This window comes from Panulirus ornatus, chromosome 22 (assembly GCF_036320965.1).
Source record: "Panulirus ornatus isolate Po-2019 chromosome 22, ASM3632096v1, whole genome shotgun sequence".
NCBI lineage: Eukaryota > Metazoa > Arthropoda > Malacostraca > Decapoda > Palinuridae > Panulirus > Panulirus ornatus.
This window is the reverse complement of record NC_092245.1, coordinates 10,937,818-10,959,360: the sequence shown is the minus strand read 5'-3', so window position 1 is coordinate 10,959,360 and position 21,543 is coordinate 10,937,818. Positions and strand designations below refer to the sequence as shown.

The window sequence follows — 21,543 nt, the reverse complement described above, 5'->3', positions numbered from 1 at the left end:
AATGCTCACAGGTGTACATATCAGTCTCAACTTTCCCTGCAACTAACGGAGATCTTAAGCGAGTGTGAGGTCTCATCTGTTACTATACGGTTTGATCTGAGTGTGACCAGTTGCTCTCTTGCTTCCCTGGTCACTGTCAGGCTGCTAAACATCGCAGGCCTACCTGGCTGGAACAGCCTAGTCGTGTACACTTTGTATATCTTCTTCCTGTAAGTTTCTTTCGATTATCCGATGGTTAATCCTTGATGTTTCTTATCGTACCTGATTGTGCCTTACAGAATTTCGAGGCACGAATGTTTACCACGTTTCTCTTTTATCAGTGGCATCTCATGATTTTAGAGTTGTTATTTCTCTATTTGTTATTTGGCAGAGTCTTCAGTACCTGTGATGCCATTAGGAATGGTTTTTTAAGTCGTTTTAGTACTAGACCTTGTATATTTTCATATATCATTATTATGATTGTCTCTCCTGTTTGTCGTCCAGATGATAAACCTTGAGTCATTTCAGCGGTTTCCGTTTGTTTACGATTTCTGACCACGACTTCTGAAGAATGTTATCATCAGGTTTGCCTCTTTTCTTGAAGATGTTATGCAGGACTTTAGTCAGACTGCCCAGTGACCTGAGATAGTACAAGCAGCCCAAGCTAACCCAAAACTCCTCAATACTGCCTCAGTATTTGCACAAACAGTCGAGCAGCCCAACATTGTCTCAGCAGTCAGAAAGAAGCAGTTAACTCCACAATTGTCTCTGTGGTCCCCGCCAGCTTCTGTAGTACTGGCATAGTCTCAGGAGACGCATTAGTGTATTTACCTCCGCAAGACCTTCTCCCATTCTCTTGACGTAAACAGACGCTAGCTGCAGAGGAAACACGCACCCTCCAACAGAACCCGCACCCTCCACCATCTTCCCCTCTATTCCAGTTGCAACAATCACCTGAGGCATTATTAACCACATTTACCACTGCGGCGAGGCAGCCGATGGTGATGCGTCACACTGGTGAGACCTAGGCCATACTGCCGGCCGTAGGGAAGATGGTGTTTTTGTTTGCATCTTATCCTAACGCTGACTGACGGTAACTGACGGATGATGATGGATGGGCGGAACAGAGGAACGTGTGTGGTAGAGAAAAGAAGAGAAACTGGCTGAAGAGTTGGGAGAGAAAGAAGAGAGAGAGAGAGAGAGAGAGAGAGAGAGAGAGAGAGAGAGAGAGAGAGAGAGAGAGAGAGAGAGAAATGAGAGATACTAAGTGATGTTAACTCCAGGTATCACCATGGCTGGCTTGGGGCTTACCATGACCTGTGACGGACCATTACCTGGGTCTGGTTGCTAGGGGCTTGTGTTTCAAATTTATTTGTTTCTACCATGTTGTCTTGCCGTGTTCTGTGTCGTTGCATGACTGATACCATTTTTGTGCGTATTAGTGGCATGTGTTGGCCTATATCATGTTGTGTGTAGTGCCATGAGATATCCCTTGTTCCTTACTATGTTGTATTCCTTAGCATGGATTACCATCTCATGATTTCTATTGTACTGACTTTACGTCATATCCGATAAGGGAGTGGCAGATTGCACCACTAGTATGCTTTAAACTCCTTTATCGAACAGTAAGACTCCTCTCTGTCAGTCCGGCCAGTACATGATAGTCTTCATGCATAATGTCAACTGGAAGGAATCGTTCATATAGGCATTTTCCGTGAAGTATCAGTCATGTGTGTGTGTGTGTGTGTCTTAGTTTCTTATGGAACAGAATCACCGTCATTCTTCAGGTGTTCTTGACAGTAACGTCTGTTTTCTTCTGTCTTCTGCAGCCTGGCTGGGTTATAACGAAGGCCTGATTGTAACGAGGCTACTGATTATAACGAAGTCCATGACTGTAAGGGAATTACTATAACCAGTCAGCTCATTATAACAAGGTCACTGATTGCAGGTGAATATTTATATCCAGGTAACTGATTTTTACGTGGCTTCTGAATGTAACATGGTCACGGATTGTAACGATGTTGCCAACCGTAACAAGGTCACTGACTGTAAAGAGGTCAGTGCAGATATATAGGAATTTTGCGATAAACAAGTGTTGTCCTTAATTTTTTTCCATGGAAAGATAACGTAGTCTGTTGTAAGATGTTCAAGTTTGATATGGAAATAAAACTTGTAGAGTGCTGATATATATTACAGGAGTTTAAGACTGAATATTGTTCGTCATATATTCCTCAGTTTGAAGATTTTGTTGAACATTGTCACTCATGATGTGTTCCTCAAGTCTAGCGTCAGAGTTGACATAGTTTACTAATATATTCATCCGCTTCCGTATAAGTTTAAAACTTTAATTAGTTTTCCTGATATATTCGTTAGTTTTAACATTGGATTATAATGTAGTAGTACTAATATGATTGTTAATTTTAACATCGCTGAACATGAGTTAGTGTTGCCAACATACATAGTCTTCATATACGACAATCATGCGTTGGTATCGTCCATGACCCTGGTCTTGGGGCACTGTAAGACCTACAGCAAACCTCAGGTTCCTGGGCCTCTGTGTCCTACGTCACCATGTGTGTCAGTCATTCCTGTGCTGTTTTACTTTATGTGGCTCATAAGACTCCTCTCCCAGGCGTCTACCACAGACAGGAGTCTACTACTATCAGACTCTTGTCTCATGTTATCAATTCTTTCAGTTGTACCCGCTTACAAGTCAGCCACGTGAATGAGCACATAATTATTACTATTTTCATGTTGGCAACTGTTCTCCTCAGGATAATAAACCTTCCCCTCACACGGAGGTGTCTCCCTCAGCAGCCTTCTCCCCCGGCAACGGCAGGTACGCTCACGACCCACGGGGAGAAAGGGAAGGAGGGAGGGGCGGCACACACAAACTACCGGAACTATGCAAATAATTGTCCTCTGGGTATCAAATCATTATTCCTCCCGTGTCTCTGCCGGTGATGAGAATTCCTACTTCAGAAAGCCAATTTACAGAGAGGGGAGAGATAAGAGGTGTGTGTGTGCGTGTGTGTGTGAGAGAGAGAGAGAGAGCGAGAGAGAGAGAGAGAGAGAGAGAGAGAGAGAGAGAGAGAGAGAGAGAGAGAGAGTGAGAGAGAGAGAGAAGAGGGATTGTGGTAGAGTGAGGGGGAATAGTGAGAGAGAGGTATGGAATCTGAGGGGTGTGAAAACGGCGGCAGGGGAGAGCAAGTGGTGTTGTCAAGAACTTATGGCGAGAATTCACACGCCATAAAGGGGGGGGGGGTTCTGTTCTAGGGGAAGGAGGAGCAGGGGAAGGGGTTCAGAAGAAGGGGAAGGGGAGAGCGTAGAAGGTTGGACGTAGGAGGGAAAGTAAATGGTTTCAGTCAGGGAATGCAAGGGAAGGGGGACGAATGAGAGAGATGAGATTGAAATTAAAAGAACAGGTCTGGACTGCAGGCCAATGGTGTGTGATGCCTGGGCACCGCCGGTGTCGGTACCATACACGTATACCAGGGGAAGACAACCCAGGGAAAAAATAAAACCAGAAAACAGAGGAAGAGGAAAACATACGAAAAAAAACTGACCGTTGTGAAAAAAAAAGAACTCGGCACAAGTAAGGTGATGGATGGGAAGCTGTCATTAAGGCTGTGGTGGTGGACGCATCGTGGTACATGGTGGGGGTGAGGCTACACTGGAAATGGTAGACAGATCGCGACAGAGTGGATGTTGATAGACTGGTAGTTATAGATGGTGGTGGACGGCAGATGAGAGTAGTGGTTCCAGCAGCAACCACCAGCAACCACAGGTCCTGGGCGAGGTGCCCTGCCCTCACTCGCCTGGTGGCGGGTTTCCTCGGTTGTAGGACCTGAGTAGTGCCTTGCCGGGGGGCGTCGCCCAACTGTAGGGGCTTCTACCAGAACCCAGGATGATGATAATGATATCGGTGACGTAACCAGAGAAGATGATGTGATAGTGATGTTACGACGTCATAGTGTTGAGGATGTGTAATGGTAGTAATGGTTAGTAAGATGACGTTGTTATCGGTAATGAGGATGACGTCGTTAATGCTTACGATGTAACAGGAACAACAAACATTCACTCACGGAATCTAGATGAAGTGTCACGTGAGGGTGAGAGGATCAAGAGACACAGAAGAATGAATGAATTGCTGGACCAAACACGTGGAAGGCAGACGAACACTTTGGAGGAAGGAGCGAGAGGGAGAACACTTTGGAGGAAGAAGTGAGAGAGAGAGAGAGAGAGAGAGAGAGAGAGAGAGAGAGAGAGAGAGAGAGAGAGAGACACTTTGGAGTGAGGGGTGAGGGAGAGAGAGAGAAGAGGGGAGGGGAAGGCAGCATAGAGGAAGGGGAGGTAGATTATATACAGAAGATAGTGAGGACGGTTGACGGCATTGTCAACAAAGGATTGGAGGGGAGGCGGACCTGCTCGTCTGGACTGTTTCGTGTACGTTTTTATGGATGTTTATTGTTCCTTCCACTTGTAGCACCACTGACTCTCTGCAACGTGGGTTCTGAATAATTACATCTGTATTGACTGCAGAGGGAAATGCTATGTTCATGGCAACTTTCCACCAGTGATCTCATACTGACCCGTTTTCAATTTGATAATAGATAACTTGGAAATTGAATGTTATTTAGGTAATATATATATATATATATATATATATATATATATATATATATATATATATATATATATATATATATTCACTCAAGGAGTTGACGGGCACGATTTATTGACCTTAAACAGCTGAGGTAAAAATGAGTCGAGAACATTTTACCATCGAGAGAGGCTGTGTTGAGATTCAAAATGGCCGCCCAGATAATTGAATGCCTCCAGCTGCACAAAGTTTTCGTGGCAGCTGTCGAGGAGGCTTATTTTTGGAATTTGCTTTATACTCCGCACGTTAAATGAAAGATGGCCGGAGAAACTGTTTTGGTATTTCGTTGAGTTTGGCCGTGGTCCGGCGGCTCATAGTCTCGTGGGTTGAAGGTCATGGCTCTACTTGATGGACATAGGGAGTGTGTTCTGCAGTCCATGGGATGTTTCCGCCGACCCGGAGGATGGATTCAGCTGCACTTGTGGAATGTTTCGATGCCGCGGGTGAGTGTGGTTAGCCGCCCCTGACCGGTATGTTCAGCTGACCCTGAGGAGTATTTTCAGCTATTTGGTAGTTTGTTAAGCTTCCTCTGGGAACATGTTCAACCCTCAGTGAGGAATATGCTCAGGTACACCTGGGAGGTGTATTCAGCTGCACCTGGAAAATGTTTTTAGCTGCCTCATGGGAGTGTGTTAGCTATACCTACGGAGCGTGTGCAGGTGGAGAGATGTGGTCGCACCGGAAATGTTCATTCCTGGAATGAATGCAGTGTGAAATAATTGGAATACCTTGTGACGTGAGAACAAAACGTGAAATTCATTGCTGCAGACATTGTTCAAATGGCGGAATCGTCCTGTTGTTTGGTATCAAATCGTAAATTGTTTGTTGAACTCTGGTATGACGGAATGGGTGTCTAGCGTATGCTTTAGCCAGTCTCATCAGATGAGGTTTTGTTCCTGAAGCTGTCAGCCTTGTGGCCTGGTAAAGTGTTAATATGTCTGTAACTCGGTTCTTGTAGGAATTTTGCTATAAACATATACCGTAACCTCTGTATAACTCACCTTGGCCATGATTACGAATTGTATACGTAAGACGGGTCATGATGTATGCCATATGTTGGCAATATCGTTAGGTCTACTCCTTGATCATTTGATAATGAGTCACTTACAGGTAGCAAGGTATGAGGCTGCCACAAGAGTCTAGTACATTGTGAAGACATAGTTGTGCCACACTTCATTGCATCAGTCGGGTTACGGAGGGTTTGAGGCCTCCAGCGTGGAACAGTCTGCTGGATTTGGTATAAGTAAAATCATCTGGATTGCTTGATCGATTACCAGTAAAAGCGTCCCTGTTTCTTGATCAGTTAAAGCTAGAATGATCCTCGTCTGAAGCTGGTCTGCAGAGCAGAGATGAAGCCACGAACCACCGCACCAGTTTCTGGAACTTGTTATGGTTTACCATCCACAGGAAGATCATGCGTGGGAGTATCATCAGCAGGAGTGTTGTCTCACCAGTTAGACTGACGAGCTAACGTGTGGTGAAGCCATCATCATGTCACCGTGACGACCAGTTAACATGCTATAGTAGGGGTGAAGTCCACGGACCCAGCCTGTAGTGTTTCAAAATCATACAGACCAAGAAATTCGAGCAATTAATTATGAAAATAGAAAAAAATACAGATGTATAATTGTTGAAAAGGAAAACGAGTTTAACTTTTCAGTAATTAACATAACAATGGATTTTACCGTAAGTCATCGTTAGCATTCAGATATTTACATATATATTACTTTCTCGGCGACTCGAGAAGTGTAAGAATTTGAACACCTGATGTGTTCACTCATATGGTCGCCTTCCATGTCCCACTTGGCCAGGATGAAGGTCCAGTTGTGGCTTTGGTGGGTAGACGCTGTCAGTCATAGGAGACCCCTCTAACAGTCCCCAGTATCACCGTATGGTGACAGTGACTCCCATGGTATCGTGATATCTCCGGGATATGGTTGTCTCCGTTGTGAACTTTATTTCCTTGTGTGTGTTTAGTGTGTGGGATGAATGGCTTGCGGTCAGTTCTACCGTCCAAACGGTCCTCGTGGAACTTGTCTGTCCCTCTCATCATAAGGAACGTGGTTGTTGGCAACCATGACAATCACTGACTTTTAAAAGCTTTTCTGTCATGGGGTGCACGGTAGAGAGGTTCAAGAGTGCATTAGAGCAGTGCGTACAAGGTATACCAGACCAACCAGGCTGTAGGGGCTATGTGGCGGCTTCCAACACCTTGGTCGACCAACGACCCAAGCTAGGAGCCTGGGCCCAGCCCGGGCTGTAGGGGTGAAAACCTCTGAAGCTTCACTCCACGAGATATATGTGTGGGGTTGGTGCGTGTGTGTGTGTGTGTGTGTGTGTGGTAATGTTATGTGAGTGTTAGGGCAGAGAACCTTCCACCCGGGGTATAGCTGGATGGTTGATGGATTGACAGTCTGTATGATTTATTTTTTCTTGTGGAGATGTATGCTGGCATGTGTGGGTTATGACGAGACTACTCTGTATCGTCAACTGACGAAGGTACAACCTCGCCAAAGGTTTCTTTTCCCTCGCGATTTATCCTCAGGCAGGTCAATTCCGGTAACGCAGACGCACAAACCCCAGCCTAAACCAAGTACCCAGTTTATCAACCATCCCCGAGGAGAGGATGAACAGCTGGTTGAACTGCAGGCCGACTGCTGCACCCAAGATCCAAACTCAGGCGGGCACGTGCGTGAGATCACAGGTGGTACCAGCGGTAACCTCTACACTGCCAAAGCTTAATTATGGTATGTGTGGTCTCCTTTGTGTGTGTGTGTGTGTGTGTGTGTGTGTGTGTGTGTGTGTGTGTGAATCCTGGAAGAAGTTAGTTACGTATTAACCGTGGTGTTGACGTCATCATCATCGGTAAGGTGCAAGTGTCGTGTTGCTCAGGTCAGCTACACACTCTCTCCAGCAGTACTTGTCAGGAGGTCTTCACCCACAGAGACTGCTCGAAATATCAATCGTTATTTACGAACTTTGAGTAAAGGCAAGGTACTGAGAGCAAGGAAGACCAGCCCTTTTTATATGATGACAAACATGATGAGTGTTATATGGCTTCTCCCGGCCGAGACTTGGCCTGCCCAGTGCCCGCCATCAGCAGGAGACTTTCCCGGACGTACAAAAATTCCCCTACAGCCTCCCCCGCCCTCCTCGCCGTGGCCCGGCCTCCGGGGGTCCTCAACTTCAAAGGGGAGTTGCAGTATTACCAATAACTCCCTCTGGCGGGTATTTGCTGCATTCCTTTGGTCATCAGACTTTTGCATACGTATTTTTTTTTCCTTGGCCATCCAATAGCCGGGAAAATTGAAGGTTGCCCAGCGCGCCTGGTGAAGAAGGTACATTGAAACATCTTGGGATTTTATTTATTGTTGTTGCAAACTGGGGAAGCTACGAGTACAGAGGAGAGTACAAGTGTGGTAATGCTGGTACAGGAGGCAGGGGCGCCAATAAACCGTCGGAGGGGTGCAATTTACCGCTAAAGTGAGCTAATTCCTCCCCTTACCGCCACCCCGCCTGTCAAGTAGTTTAGAACTCATTACTGAGTTGATTATCATATGAACGACGCCATCACACTGACATCCGACGTGACAGATGGCCGCCCCTCTCCCTCCCCACTACTCTCCCTTCACCTTCCCTTTTCCATCCACCCTCCTCATCCTTCTCAGCCATTCTCCCCAACCCTCCCTCAACCACTCTCCCTATCCCCCTCCCAACCACTCCATCCATCCCTATCTCGACCACTGTCCTCATCACCCTTTTCAACCACCCTTCCATCCCTCTCCTAACCACTCTTCCCATTCCTCTTCCAGCCACATTCTCCATCCCTCACCCAGACTCACTTCACACCACCCTACCTGGGACACGTCTGTTGTAAACTTTCATGAGGGACATCCATGCTAAAGAATCGCCCTGGAAAAGGTATTGCCCCGGAAATTACCGAAAAGGAAATATTTGATTTCGTTATAAATTTTCGTTATTTTTCCTCTGGACCAAAATAAACCAAATGTAAATTTCAGCCCCTGAATGTGTCCTCTGGAATAAGTGAATGCCTTCCTCTTATTTTTGGCCAGGATGATTTTTGAGAAGTGTGTTTTGAAATTCAAACACCTGCATTATTTTTATATCTGCTCCGCTGGGGAAACTTTCTATTAAACCGGTAACCTTATCAGGTGGAAAAGACGAGATGGAAGCGTAAACATTGTTATTTCCTTATTTTTTCTCATCGTCTGACGTCTCACTTCTTTCCCACTCCCTTTCCTCTCGCCTGTGCTCATCATGTGCCAGCCTCACTCATCTAGCTCGGCCTCATCCACGTCGACTCATCCCCAGTACTCACTACCCTTGCCTCCTGTGCTCCCCACACCCAGCTCCAGCCGTCAGTCAAACTCTTCTCTTTTCTGTTCCCGCCTCACACTCTCCGGGTTTTCTGTTCCTCCTTGTTCATTTGCATACGGGCGTGGGTCGCCTCCCCCACCAAGGAATAATAAGTGATGAGTCACTCTCGTACATTGGTATGCGGTATATGAAGAGCCAATATGCAGAATTTAGGGGCCCTAGGATCCCTGTCTCGCCCAATTTTGATCGAGTACAATTGTCCTCCCGGCGTGAAGTTTAGCACAGTAAGTGAGGTGCCGCGTCTTGCTGCTAACGAAGTTACCCCCTCCTACCCTGCCTGACTGCTTGCCTGCCTGCAGGAAAGTTAGCACGGAGACGAACTCTGGAGTTATAATGTAATTCGTGTGATTATGCAGTTTTGTTGCATTCTGCGACACACACACACACACACACACACACACACACACATATTGTATATATATATATATATATATATATATATATATATATATATATATATATATATATATATATATATAAAGTGCCATAGAAAAGTGTAACTAACATTTAACACAAATACGTAATTCAGACAGTTGCAGAAGATAAGAACATGGTGGGTCGTTTGACCAGCTGGGAGACTGTGCTGGTCTGGCATGGCTAACCCTGGGGCTGACCCTGGGGCGCTGAGGATCAGGAAGACAATTTTAGAAAACTAAAATGAATAATATTTACTAAATGCGTTATTCTTCTTTTAAGTTGGTGACAGCCTCGTTTTTTCATTGTAATAAAATTTTTGTCACAAGTATCACTTGTGTAGCATGGCAGACTACCAGGGATCGCTTTGCCCTCCCGTCCTTCGTCAGTAGGTACTATTTAACCTTGAGTTTATCCTTGCTAACAACTTGTAAATCAGATATACTCATTATCAACATTTGTTTACAGTTCTTTCTCACCGTCTGCTGACCTGAGTGGCATGAGACTTTTAACTTAGAGTTTGGATTGCGCATGATTTATGCCGTTCATGAAAAGGTTTTTAACTTGGGACATAATCTGCGTCAGGATTACGGCAAGACCACCACCTCCGCCCACAACAACAGCTACAGCACCGTCGACATCACCTTCCTCGCCCGCCTCCCTCCCTCCCTCCCTGGAGTTTTACAATTGGAAACTTTGCATTTCAATACGGCTAATTTCTCATCCCGCCTCTTGATTATATATACAATATCTAGAGGAACCAACCAAACCTTTCCATCTGTGACTGATTTAAGTTTTAATTAATTATTCAATGAATTCCTCTGGATAGGGTCCCTCGCAAGAGAGAGCTCTCACAGTTTAATATTTTAGGGGAATCTGGATCCATTTTGTCAACGTTAAGCAAGAAGGACGGTTATCCTTGCGGTGTATTTGTTCAACAAACTTCCCTCCTCTGTCTCTACCGTTTTTTGAAAGAGAAAGTATCTATACTTGTTGGACGAGAGTAAAGTATAACAAGACTTGTAAGGGGAGGAGCGTTTCCCCAGGGGTGTCTGAAAGCGACCTGGTCTACAGTAGTGGAACATTGAGCGGCTCTGGTGAGGGGAACTGAATGAGTTTTCCTCTGAAATGTAGAAACAAAGTCAGGTTTTTGGTGCAAGCTTTTACCGTGTAACTCCACCTGGGAGGATTGGCAAGTGTGGGGGAAGAGGAACCATCCACCCGGGTTATTACTGCATGGTTGATGGATCGACAAATGATCTCTTTAAAAACAAAAACTCTCTTTTTAGCTTGAAATACTTGTGCTGGTAACTTTGTGCAGCTACATTCATGAACACATACACCAGCATGATACATTTACACGTGGAAATTAAAGACAGAGTACAGAAAATATCTTATTGATTAATATATATATATATATATATATATATATATATATATATATATATATATATATATATATATATATATATACTCGGAGGGTGTAAGAAATATGAAATATCATGGATATATATATAGAATTTTTAAAGATGAATAAGAGCTAAACCTAACCCTGAGATATACAGTCAGTCTGTTGTAATCTATAGATGATTAGATTTGGTTCACCCTCCCATCCCTGCATCCCTGGGACGGTTCACTGTCTCGAGTCAATTGGCAGCAAGTTTTGGGGAGACAGAGCAGTAGGAAGAGAGCGAGAAGTAAGTTTGCAATAGTTTTCAGAATTGTGAAGTAATCTCAGGAAACTTGTGTAGTGTTCATCTTAAGCTCAGTACTTACTGTTTGTCTCTTGTTGAAATTAGAGAAGAAGAATAATAATCGTCTTGAAAAATCTTAAAAGTCATTTGAAGTTTTGGAGAATTATATGAAAGTTGGACTCCCCTCGCCTCACCCCGGCCAACCCTGGTTCCTGCAGGGAACTGAGTGGTCCGCTTATCCGTCGGCTGCCGTATTGCGATCGTTCATAAATGGATGAAGATTTGCCCAAAATTTCAGCTCTTAAGAGTGAGGTCAGAGGCCACCCCACCGTACCCAGGGGTCGCACCGTCCTGCTTAAGTCAAGGTTTATGTCAGAAGATCACAAACGTTTGCCGCTTGAGTTATCATGAGGGGGTTGTGGTCCTTCCACAGTCAGGGTTGTAGTCCTGGCCGTAGCCAGGGTTGTGGTCCAGGATGTAGCCAGGGTTGTGGTCCAGGATGTAGCCAGGGTTGTGGTCCAGGATGTAGCCAGATGTAAGAAAACTTTCGCACCAACTTTGGTTTTGTTCTGACGCGCCTGAGTGATAAATCATCAGTGTTAGCGACGTGCAATACGAGTGTTGAGGTCAGACTTACACTGTAAATACCAGGGAAAGACGAGGAACAAGTAACGTGTAATATTGTGACGTGGGGAATGGTAAGGCCGGCTGTGACGAAGACGTGGTTTTGGCCAATGCCATGGGAATGGTTTAGGCTATGTCGTGGGAGTAGTTTTGACTGCCTTGAGGATGGTTTAAGCTGTGACATAGGCATGGTTTGGCCTGCACTGGTGGGACCTTGCAGGCCACCTGTCCACTGGTCTCCTCCTGGTTACCTGCCGCAGTGCCTCACGAGTCTAGATCCTAATCTGTGATGACCATCATTGTATTAGTAGATATTATCAGCTACGTTATTCACTGTGAATTACTGCGAGAGCAGAAGAGTACATGCAGTGTAAAATGTGACAGGTTTATAGAACAGCTGAAAGTGAAGTGTGCATTCTAATTCGAGGAGGCTCAACACCATATTTGTTTTTAATTTACCTTGCAGAGTAGCTAGAGAACAGACTGTAAAATGTGTATACGGATTAATCTACAGGCGTAGAATGAATTATGCATGTTACATAAACTGACTATTAAATACAACCGAATTTTTTATTCTTATTTTTTATGCCAGTGAAAAGATATTGACAACTGTGTTGTGATGCAGTATGTATGAAGCATGTATGTATATTCCTGAATGATATATCCACATCCACTTTAGAAATGTTCTACCACTGAACCCTATACGGTGGCTTCATAGTCGTGCTTGTGGATTGCCTTGATAGTGTTGCCTTGAATTACATCATTTTGCCTGTTGTCCAGTGCCTTTAGGCGCCACTGTTGAGAGGAAGGATCATCCTGCTGTGACCTTATGTGTTCCGTGTATGCGTAGGTTGTTAGACTCCATCATTAACTGGTTTGATTTTTAAAAGTTGTTTTGTTGATGACAGTGATGCGTGACGTGAAAGCAGTCTGGCTAATCTTTTTAGGAGTGTCGTTCCCTCCAGTGTGGAGTGAGGTTGTGGCTAATGCTTTATAGCTGTGTGGAAGACCAGAGTTCGGGCCTGCTTGCCAGGGAAGGTTGAGGGAGTCTGCAGGTGCAGTGTTGTATAACTTTATGAGGGATTAGTTTCAAACCTTTAATCCCTGGGGGACCGTGAATGGGTCCACGACCGGTAGCTTTCTCATTGTGTTATGGTGTTGTCTGTTTGTGTAGTAACGGAGGAACACTTCATGCAAACACATCTGGGTCATCCACCTTAAAGGTGTTTAAAGGTCTGCCAAATTCTGACTGACTTATATATTTCTCATCACATTTTTCTGGTTTCCTTGCGTTGGTGAAGGGTTCATGATGCTGGTAGTTCTTGATATTGTTATTTATGTGGCAAAGTAGTTTAGGTTCTTATTTGCTCTCATTAGCAGCAGTTTACCTTACGGCCACTGGTCGTGATTAAGGATTTAAGTTCTGGATTTGTCTCTTTCATCTTCTTGTCAGGTTTGTGCCCCATCTAGGAAAGTTGCAAATTTTTGGGTGTCTCTACCACAGTCCTTTCCTGTATCGAACATTACTTACGTACAGTCATCAGTACATACTCCCTCTTCCTGGCTTGCTGATGTGATCTTGGTACAAACCTGAAGACTTCCCTGGAGATTTCTTCCAGAAGATGACCTGGTTTGGTCACTCAGAATCTGCCCATATCATATGGAAGATCGTTCGTTCTTTACCTTTTCCTGTTCAGCGCGTTTATTGCTGGCTGTGCTGGACGCTCTATACCTGTGATCTGATGTGAAGGATGGTTGCTTAGCAGCAGATCCTGATCCGAGTACAGTGTGCTGAAGATGTTGCATCGTGTAAGATCTTCGTCTCGTCAAACATTCGTAAGCTTGTGTCGCCTTAGTTTGTCTCTGCTGTCTGCTCGGGATAGAGTTCTTGTTTGTGCATCTCTACTGTCAGGTGAGTTCTCCACTGTCTAATTCCATCTCTGTTGCGGTAGGTTGACGCTTCCTACATTTCTTAAAATCAGGAAGTTGTCAGAATGACTAAGGAAATGGGACTGTATCAACTCATACTTCAAGAGAAGCTGTTTTTTTACACCGTAATGATGGGATGTTTTTGAGTCGTCTGGCTGTACGTAGCAGGTTTCCAGTTTGCTATGAGAATAATGGTTCCAAGATAACACAAAGCGAAACTCATTCTTTATGCATATGTAATAGTCTGACTTCATTAAAGATGGCCACCGTTGCCCGTCTCTTCCAGTGGGTTTGTTAAGAAGGACTTCTTGCTCAGCACTTGTGCCAGTCGTTCTCCTCTCTCACCTTTATCACGTGTTTGAATAACATTTCTTCAGTATACCTGTTGTGGATTCTTATCTCGTTATCTGGGATGATCTGTCTAAGAGAATACAAGATAATGACATAATGTTCCTTCCTGTGTTCACGTTAGATTGTATCATGAATAATTGATGGTGGTGACCCATATTATTGCTATCTTTGTTTTAGTGAACTAAGCATTGGTTTAGTACAAACGTGACCTCACTCCTCCTTTACCTGGGCTAGCGAGTCATCATGACCTCGCACCTGCTTGACCTGGACTAGTAAGTCATTATGCTGATCCTTGTCCTCGTAGTCCCAACACTGGAAGTCTACTTGTTCTTCTCTGAGAGGAAGAGAACACGAACAATGTCCGACATTGCTGTAATTTCTGGCGTGATTTGTGTCTCAGACTGTCACGAGGAAAGTGATCACTGGTTATAAGTATTCATTGTTCGGTGTTTTGATTTTCCTATCTAAACTTTGTTCATTTGTTTGGGTTGCGTCATTTGTCCTGGTATTTTTCATCTCATTATCAGTTTGGGTCTGCTGGAGTTCCTAAGGCATGTGACCTGCAGTTTACCTGCATGACTTGGACTGACCTACCAATTACACCCAGTGTGTGGCTTGCAGTATACAAACGTTATCAGACGTTTATTTATTCATTTGGTTCTGGTGTGTGACCCCGTCTTGGAGGTCAGCTGGTGTGTGACCCCGTCTTGGAGGTCAGCTGGTGTGTGACCCCAGTTGTCTTGTGAGTGACGGACATTTGCTTTACTGTACTTGCTTTTGTCAGATGACGTCGCTACTCTGACACCAGCCAGCCTGCCACCTGCTCTCACAGTATCACTAGCACTGCCCCTCATACCACGCATCACACCTCCCTCATGCCTCAGCGGAGATTATACCACCTTCCACTGACGTGATACTAGTCTCGCACTAACTCGTCATTACCCGTCACACCAGCACTTAGACCACCTTCACCCACCTCGACATATCAGCCCTCAGTGAACCCCATACACCAGCCCTTATTCTGCTATACCACTGACCTTCCCTGCTGAAGGTCATGACGGCCTTCACATGGTCTTACTACCAGGGCTGTCGTCCCCATCCCCGACACCAGTTTTATGGTGATATTGTCATCCCGTCTCTTATAACGTACACCGGGACTCCTTCTTCATCCCTAACACCACCTTCATACTGTCTTACAAGGATCAGTCGTCGCACCAGGCCGCACCACCTCCTGCTGACATCACACCAGACTACACCAGCCTTTACAGCCGCTCGCTCCTGTTGCCCCACCAATTGTTCCCTTAATTGAGATCATGGGTGTGACAAGTAGCCATGCAGCCCACAATTAGGTTCGGAATTCCCATGAGGGCCATAGTGACTGTGCTATTATTGACCCGCTGGAGGCCCTTGTGGTCCGAGCTTCAATTAGTTGCACGGGTGCGAGTTGCTTCTCTGTTGGTTCTGCTGGTGTGGTATATTTCATGCAAGACCTCGGGTACTGCACAGTACACATAGACTGAGCACACGGCGTTCACTTAACACTTACAGACGAGTTCCTTAACGTCATATCTATACATGCTATGCTTGGAGGTTGTGTCTCGATTCCCTTCTTTGTTATGCTCATAAAACACGGCCTCTCTCGAGATTTGCATAAGTCCAATGAATTATTCTGTGTTGTCATTTTGTGATGTATTTCATCTCATCTTTACCCGCGGCTTTAGGCAAGACGATATGTTGCACGCTAGACATTTGTGTTGCATCATATCTACGGGTTTTACTGAAGGGGAGATTGTTCAACATTCTTTTTCTTTTGCGTTACCGTTGTGATCTACAGTCCATGATCCGGGATTGTGTGTTCATAGAATAAGGCGTTTTTAGTTTATGTGGGTAGTGTCAGGCGTTTAATGTTACCTGTGTGTTCGGTGCACGATCTCTGGGACACCTTTTACTCTATAGCCACGCACCATTATACTGTGACCTGATGCGTTTCTTGGACCTTTGTTTTGGAGCCAAAGGCCTTTAGTTCGTAACATGGAGCCTTTGGTTCCTACCTGTATATGTTAGTTACATATTTTGTTGAGCAATTGGTCCGTAGCTAGAGGCTTGTAGTTTAAAACTAAGCATTGTTTCCGGAGTCTGTAGCTGTAGCTCGTGATTGGTCAGTAGCGAGGAGTCTTTGCACAGTATCCTGGATTCGTCGTTATGACTTAGGAGCCGAAGCTTATTCACTGCTTAGGAGACTCTGTAGCCTGGAGCCTGATCCCTACCCGAGGTCTTTAGCCTTCACCCAGGAGACCTGATCTGGAGTCTAGAGTCTTTGTATAGTATCCTGAAACCCTTAACCTACAGCCAGGAGCCTTGGTCTGTTGTCTCGAGTCTTTCCCAAGTAACCAGGACCACGGCCTGCAAGTTTGAGACCTTTGTAGCCTAGTGATCTCACACGTATCCAGGAGTCTTCCTTAACCGTGCTTATTTTTCTTGAATTCTCTTCCGAAAAGGAATTCAATCAGTTTGCCGAATTATGTTTAATATTCTTTTTTTTTTTCTTCTTTTACTGCTTCGTCTTGCAGTAGTGTCTGGCGAAATATTCGTATGCTTGTGGTAACACTGAAGTAGCTAATTGAGACTTGCAGTAGAAACATGTTTACACTCAGTATACACATAAATGTTTCTGCAAGTTATCTTATTTTGCTTCATAACCTCGCAAACAGCTATGGCCATCCGACTGAATTAGACATAACACAACAGTATTTTGCACACATTATTTCCTTGGGTGGGCAACCACTATGGTATTTTCCTCTTCTACCTTGTCAGCCAATATTAGTCTTTAATCCATCTTGAGCTAACACGACCGTGAAATGTATAAAACTCTTTTCCTCTCATTTTCCCCAGGGTAGAAATATTTCGAATTTTCATGAATACGGAACTTTGATATTTTTTGAAATTATGTTCATGTTTCTGTGGAGTCTGACTCGAAATGCAATGTTGACATTAAAATGATAATATTTTTGGTATCATCTTAGAGTGTCGGGTTTAGTACATGTGTACACACTCACTGTCCACCATGACCTGTCAGGGTCGCCAATCAGGTTAAGTCAACATTGCCGGACACTGACTGATACCGAATACACGCACACCGACCACGTGACCGCTCGGGCCTCCTCAGCTCAATTTTTCGATGTTGCTGTGGCTAACAGTGGCTTGTTTCAAGGTCCCCACGAGTCTGGTAACGAGTCTGGTAAGAATCTGGGAGTTTTGCAAGCAGGGAATGCTAAGAAATGTTGCGCTTAGGGAAATTTTAGAATTTGCCAGAGATTATAGAAAAATAAGGGGAATTTACGACTTAAGTACATTGAAGTAAAGAAGAACAAGTTAGCTGACAAGGTAATGAGTAGAGGAGAGACTCGACCCGAGAGCACCCAGCTGCAACTGACACTAGACAGTGGCAACCCATGGTCTTATGTAAGCATGCAGGTATTAGCATGGCCGCTGATGCACATAATGAAGGTAAACATATTGATTAAAAGAAAATAGAAATAGACTCACACAAAACATGTTAATCTGTTTTATCCATGAATGTGATGTGGTTAGTATTTTTCAGTGCATGTCTGAGTAGTCCCATGTGATACCCTACTGTGTCGTACATTATAGTAATGGACGTTTTCTCTCCACAGTGTGGTCGCAACCGGGGGTGGTCGTGCCTCCACCAGACGACTCGGACATCCAAGACTACGACTATGAATACCACGAGGAGAACACCAACGCCTCTGATGTGTGAGTAACGACTCTTACATCTTGTGTATTGTCATCATAGTTGCCACAGATGGCCCTTCACAAGGAAGCCTTTTTGGTCTGATGATTATCATTTAATCTCCCAAATTTTATAATTATTTTTTTAAAGTATAGTAAGATGTGATCGCATGTTCTCACAATTCCCATAAATTTAGTGTTCTTCTTTTGTATTTATCTTATATTGTGAGGAAGAGCTAGTGTTATTAAAGAGTGAGTGGACGTTTCAACAGCAACTGGTACACACATCTTAACGGAACCTTCATGCCTGTGCCAGTTTGAGGTGTGTGAAGGAAGCCTCTTGTGCAGTTACCGTCACAGGGGCACAAGCAAGACTGCAGCAGTGTCACATACAATGATGCCAAAGAAATCAGGATGATAACGCCAGGTCTAGATAGATATGCCTGTGTGGTATTATTGGTGAGGAACACATAATATTATCAGCGGTAGACACATAAGTCGAAGTAGACCCTCTGGAAGTGAGAGGGAGGGGGATCAAAACATCACATGTAAGGCCTGGAGAGGCCCCCGTCAGCGTCTCTAAGCCTCCTTCCTACCGGAGTGAGCACATTCATTCCGCATAGATATCAAAGCAGATCAATTCATCAATTAATCTCTGGTAGCTTTGATCCAGGGGGTGTCAGCCTCTCAGTCTGCCGCCAACTTGATTTGTATGAATTTTCTCGTCTTGTTTTGGAAGACGTGGTGGATGGAAGGTTGAAAGACGGCTGTGACCTTAAAGTATTGGTCGAGTGAGAGAGATGCTCCTGATGCTGCAGAAATACGAGGACATATCTCAGTCACCCTTGGAAATTCATCCGTTTTTTATGACGCAAATTATCTTCAGAAGGAATATTTCATTTGTTTCGTTTTGCAGGTGTTTGGCGGTAGTTGGGAACATTTTGCAAACATGTGACATAGTTACCGTAAAAGATCAGTCTTATCTTCAGCATGTCTAACACTTTCCCATAATATGTTTGTGCGGCAGTCTTGTATCAGTCATTTCGGCTTTATTAACCTCAACTCTTATGCTTTCTTTGGCAGTAATTTTATCAGGACTTCCCACTGTCAAGTTTCAGAAAGCCATGGCTAGGTTGTCACTGTTGGATCATTATTGATTACCTTGAAACACTATTTCGCTCTCCGAGTGGGTTTACAGTCGCGATTTATGTAACATTTGCCTCAGTGTCCCTTTCGAAACGTTTTCTGTAGTCGTCAGTCCTCTTAGTATGTATTACTGTGATCACACACGACAGCTAGGGGTTGACTTTATTGCTGTTCCACTGGAGCATGAGAGATTTTCTTCTGTTATCATGCATAACAAACTAAGGTTTAAGTTGTATGTTCTGTATTTAGTTATTTATTTTCTTATGCCATTATTACCATTCTTGCTTGATTCGTTGTATTATTATACTCTTCCTACTTATCGTAATTTCTTTGTCTTGTCTGCAGGGATTTCACAGGCAGTTCACTTCTACGCACCACGTATTAGACATAATTCATTATAACTCATGAAAGGAACAGCAAACATCATTATACAATGTTGATGTGTGAAAATCTTGAGCATATGATGTATATACTGTATTAAGATCAGTCAGTGACGCAGTATTGAGAACAAACTAATTTTAATCATGATGTCGCGTGTTGTACCTGGCATTATGACTGCTGGTAAATAAGTTAGGATTCTTTATTTTTTCGCCTCCGTTTGCCCTTGTGGGACTGTCATACTCATTTATCTTTGTTAAGTTAATGTGAGGCTACAGGTTAGCTGAGAACATGGAGGTACAGTAGTACACTTGTTTGCTTATTGATCATGATGGCTTACAGGACTAGCCAGTTCATTGTGTTTGCTCCCTCATCAATATTTGATCAGTGTAATTGCGCCATATATGTTTTCTCACGATGATGATTGCGTCATACTTACTCTTTACTGTTTTTTACCTGATTGCCTTTAGCTATTACCCCAAAAGAAGTGTCTGCCTCCCAGTTATAACCTAAGCCAATTGGCTTGAAACCAATGTGTCGCTTCCACTAGTAACATTCCCCCACCCCTCCCATGCTACATTACACAGTCTTTCCCTTTTGGCAGAGCGATAGTTTTAGTGTTTGGTGCTCTTCTACCCTCCGTGTTTCCTACTCATCATGCTCGTGATCAGTCAGCTTCCTGCTGACCGGCCCCTGACTAAACGCATAATCGGATATTTGGAAGTTTATGCCGTCCATGGTCTTGCCCCTGTTGCCGCCACCACTGTATAGTACAGACGACACCTGTAGTGCATGAGGCCCTGGGAGGAGAGTCACTAGCCGTTACTGGCGCGAGAATCAGCGTCATACTTGCCTCAGTAACAGTCCTGAGACACGTCTCCAAGCTACGAGAGCTTCCGTCCTGTTCACTATTGGACGGATAATGTTGTCTTGTACCGTCGTCCGCAGCAGTGTATGTCTCGAATGGTGTGCGGTCGTCCTTATTGTGGACGACTCACTGGGGATGGTCACATTCATCACTTGACCAAGAAACGTCAGTGCCATTGATACGTAATGCCGGGAAGCAGCAGTTTTCTACAGTATTGTTTGCGTTATAGAATAAGTCCAGCCATTAGTAACATTCGAGGCAACGTTATCTAAGGCGACAGGTGTGTAGGTCGGGGGAAGCTGGGAATATGTAAGTGTCATATGTAGTGCGGAGGTGAAACATTATCATGGCGGGAGACTTGAGGTTGGACACGACCCCTTCACACCTCTACATGCCACCACGACACCCTACCCGCCCTCCAGAGGCTTCCCAACCTTACCTCAGCAAGCTGGTCCATCCCCATCACCTGGAGGGTCCTCGCCACAACCAGCCTCCCCCTCACAACTTCTGACTTAGGCCCTTTTCCTCGCCACCACTGACCCAGGTTCACCTACTTCCAGCAAGAACAGCAACCTCACCCTCCCCACTGTCACCAGTGGTGTGTTGCCGCAATAGGTACCACCATCAGCCTCACCACTCGAACCTCCCTAATTCCCCAACTTTATCATTGCCTTTTACTTGGCGCTCTTACCAACGTTGTTGCTATTCCCACCACCGCCAGCCAGCCAGGTCCTCGTCATCATCTTGACCACAACATTACATTATGAGGACACCTTGGAGCGATCACCTTACACCCTATCATAATGTTGGTGGCCGGGGTCTTCCTGTCCTCAGGTGGTAGCAGGTACGTACATGGAGGTTGGTCTCGTGTTAACACAGGGCGCAGGAAGTGCACTTAACTTACCTTGGATGTAGCAGGAGAGGCATTCCAGGTGGTGGTTGAGTGTGAGGTGGCCAGGGATACTCGTTAAAGCTCATCATCTTACTCATGATTGTTCATCGATGATAAAGTGACAGTACCATGGGACTTTATGGTACAACTTCCCAGTTTAACAAGTCTGCCAACAAATGATTTATTCTTTAGTAACATTAAAGCTAAATGTTATTTTTTGTTCGATTTTTTGAAACCACACATAATTTGTTGATGTATGGTAGTGGCAAGTATGCATCAGTTACCGAGTATATCCTTGTTTCTTTTCTCTCTGGATTTGACGTTGTGTACCTCGTGTGGTGTTAGCGCAGCTCTGATCCTTCTGATGTCTTTGATCAGTGGGTTATGATAATGATACATTATGCAATGAATGCTTGCGGTCTCACTGAAGACGTCGGAAAAATTGTTGTGACTGAAT

The 21,543-nt window shown here is 44.5% G+C and overlaps 1 protein-coding gene across 3 annotated transcripts in view; it reads left to right on the top strand.

Moving 5' to 3' along the window:
- The window catches only part of LOC139756541 (inactive tyrosine-protein kinase transmembrane receptor ROR1-like), a 535,210-nt gene that overhangs the window by 478,745 nt on the left and 34,922 nt on the right, over positions 1 to 21,543 (top strand). For all 3 annotated transcript variants that reach the window (XM_071676098.1, XM_071676097.1, XM_071676099.1), the window contains exon 3: positions 17,727 to 17,826. In XM_071676098.1, the coding sequence (XP_071532199.1) occupies positions 17,727 to 17,826 (100 nt within the window). The remainder of the gene's footprint in view (positions 1 to 17,726; positions 17,827 to 21,543) is intronic.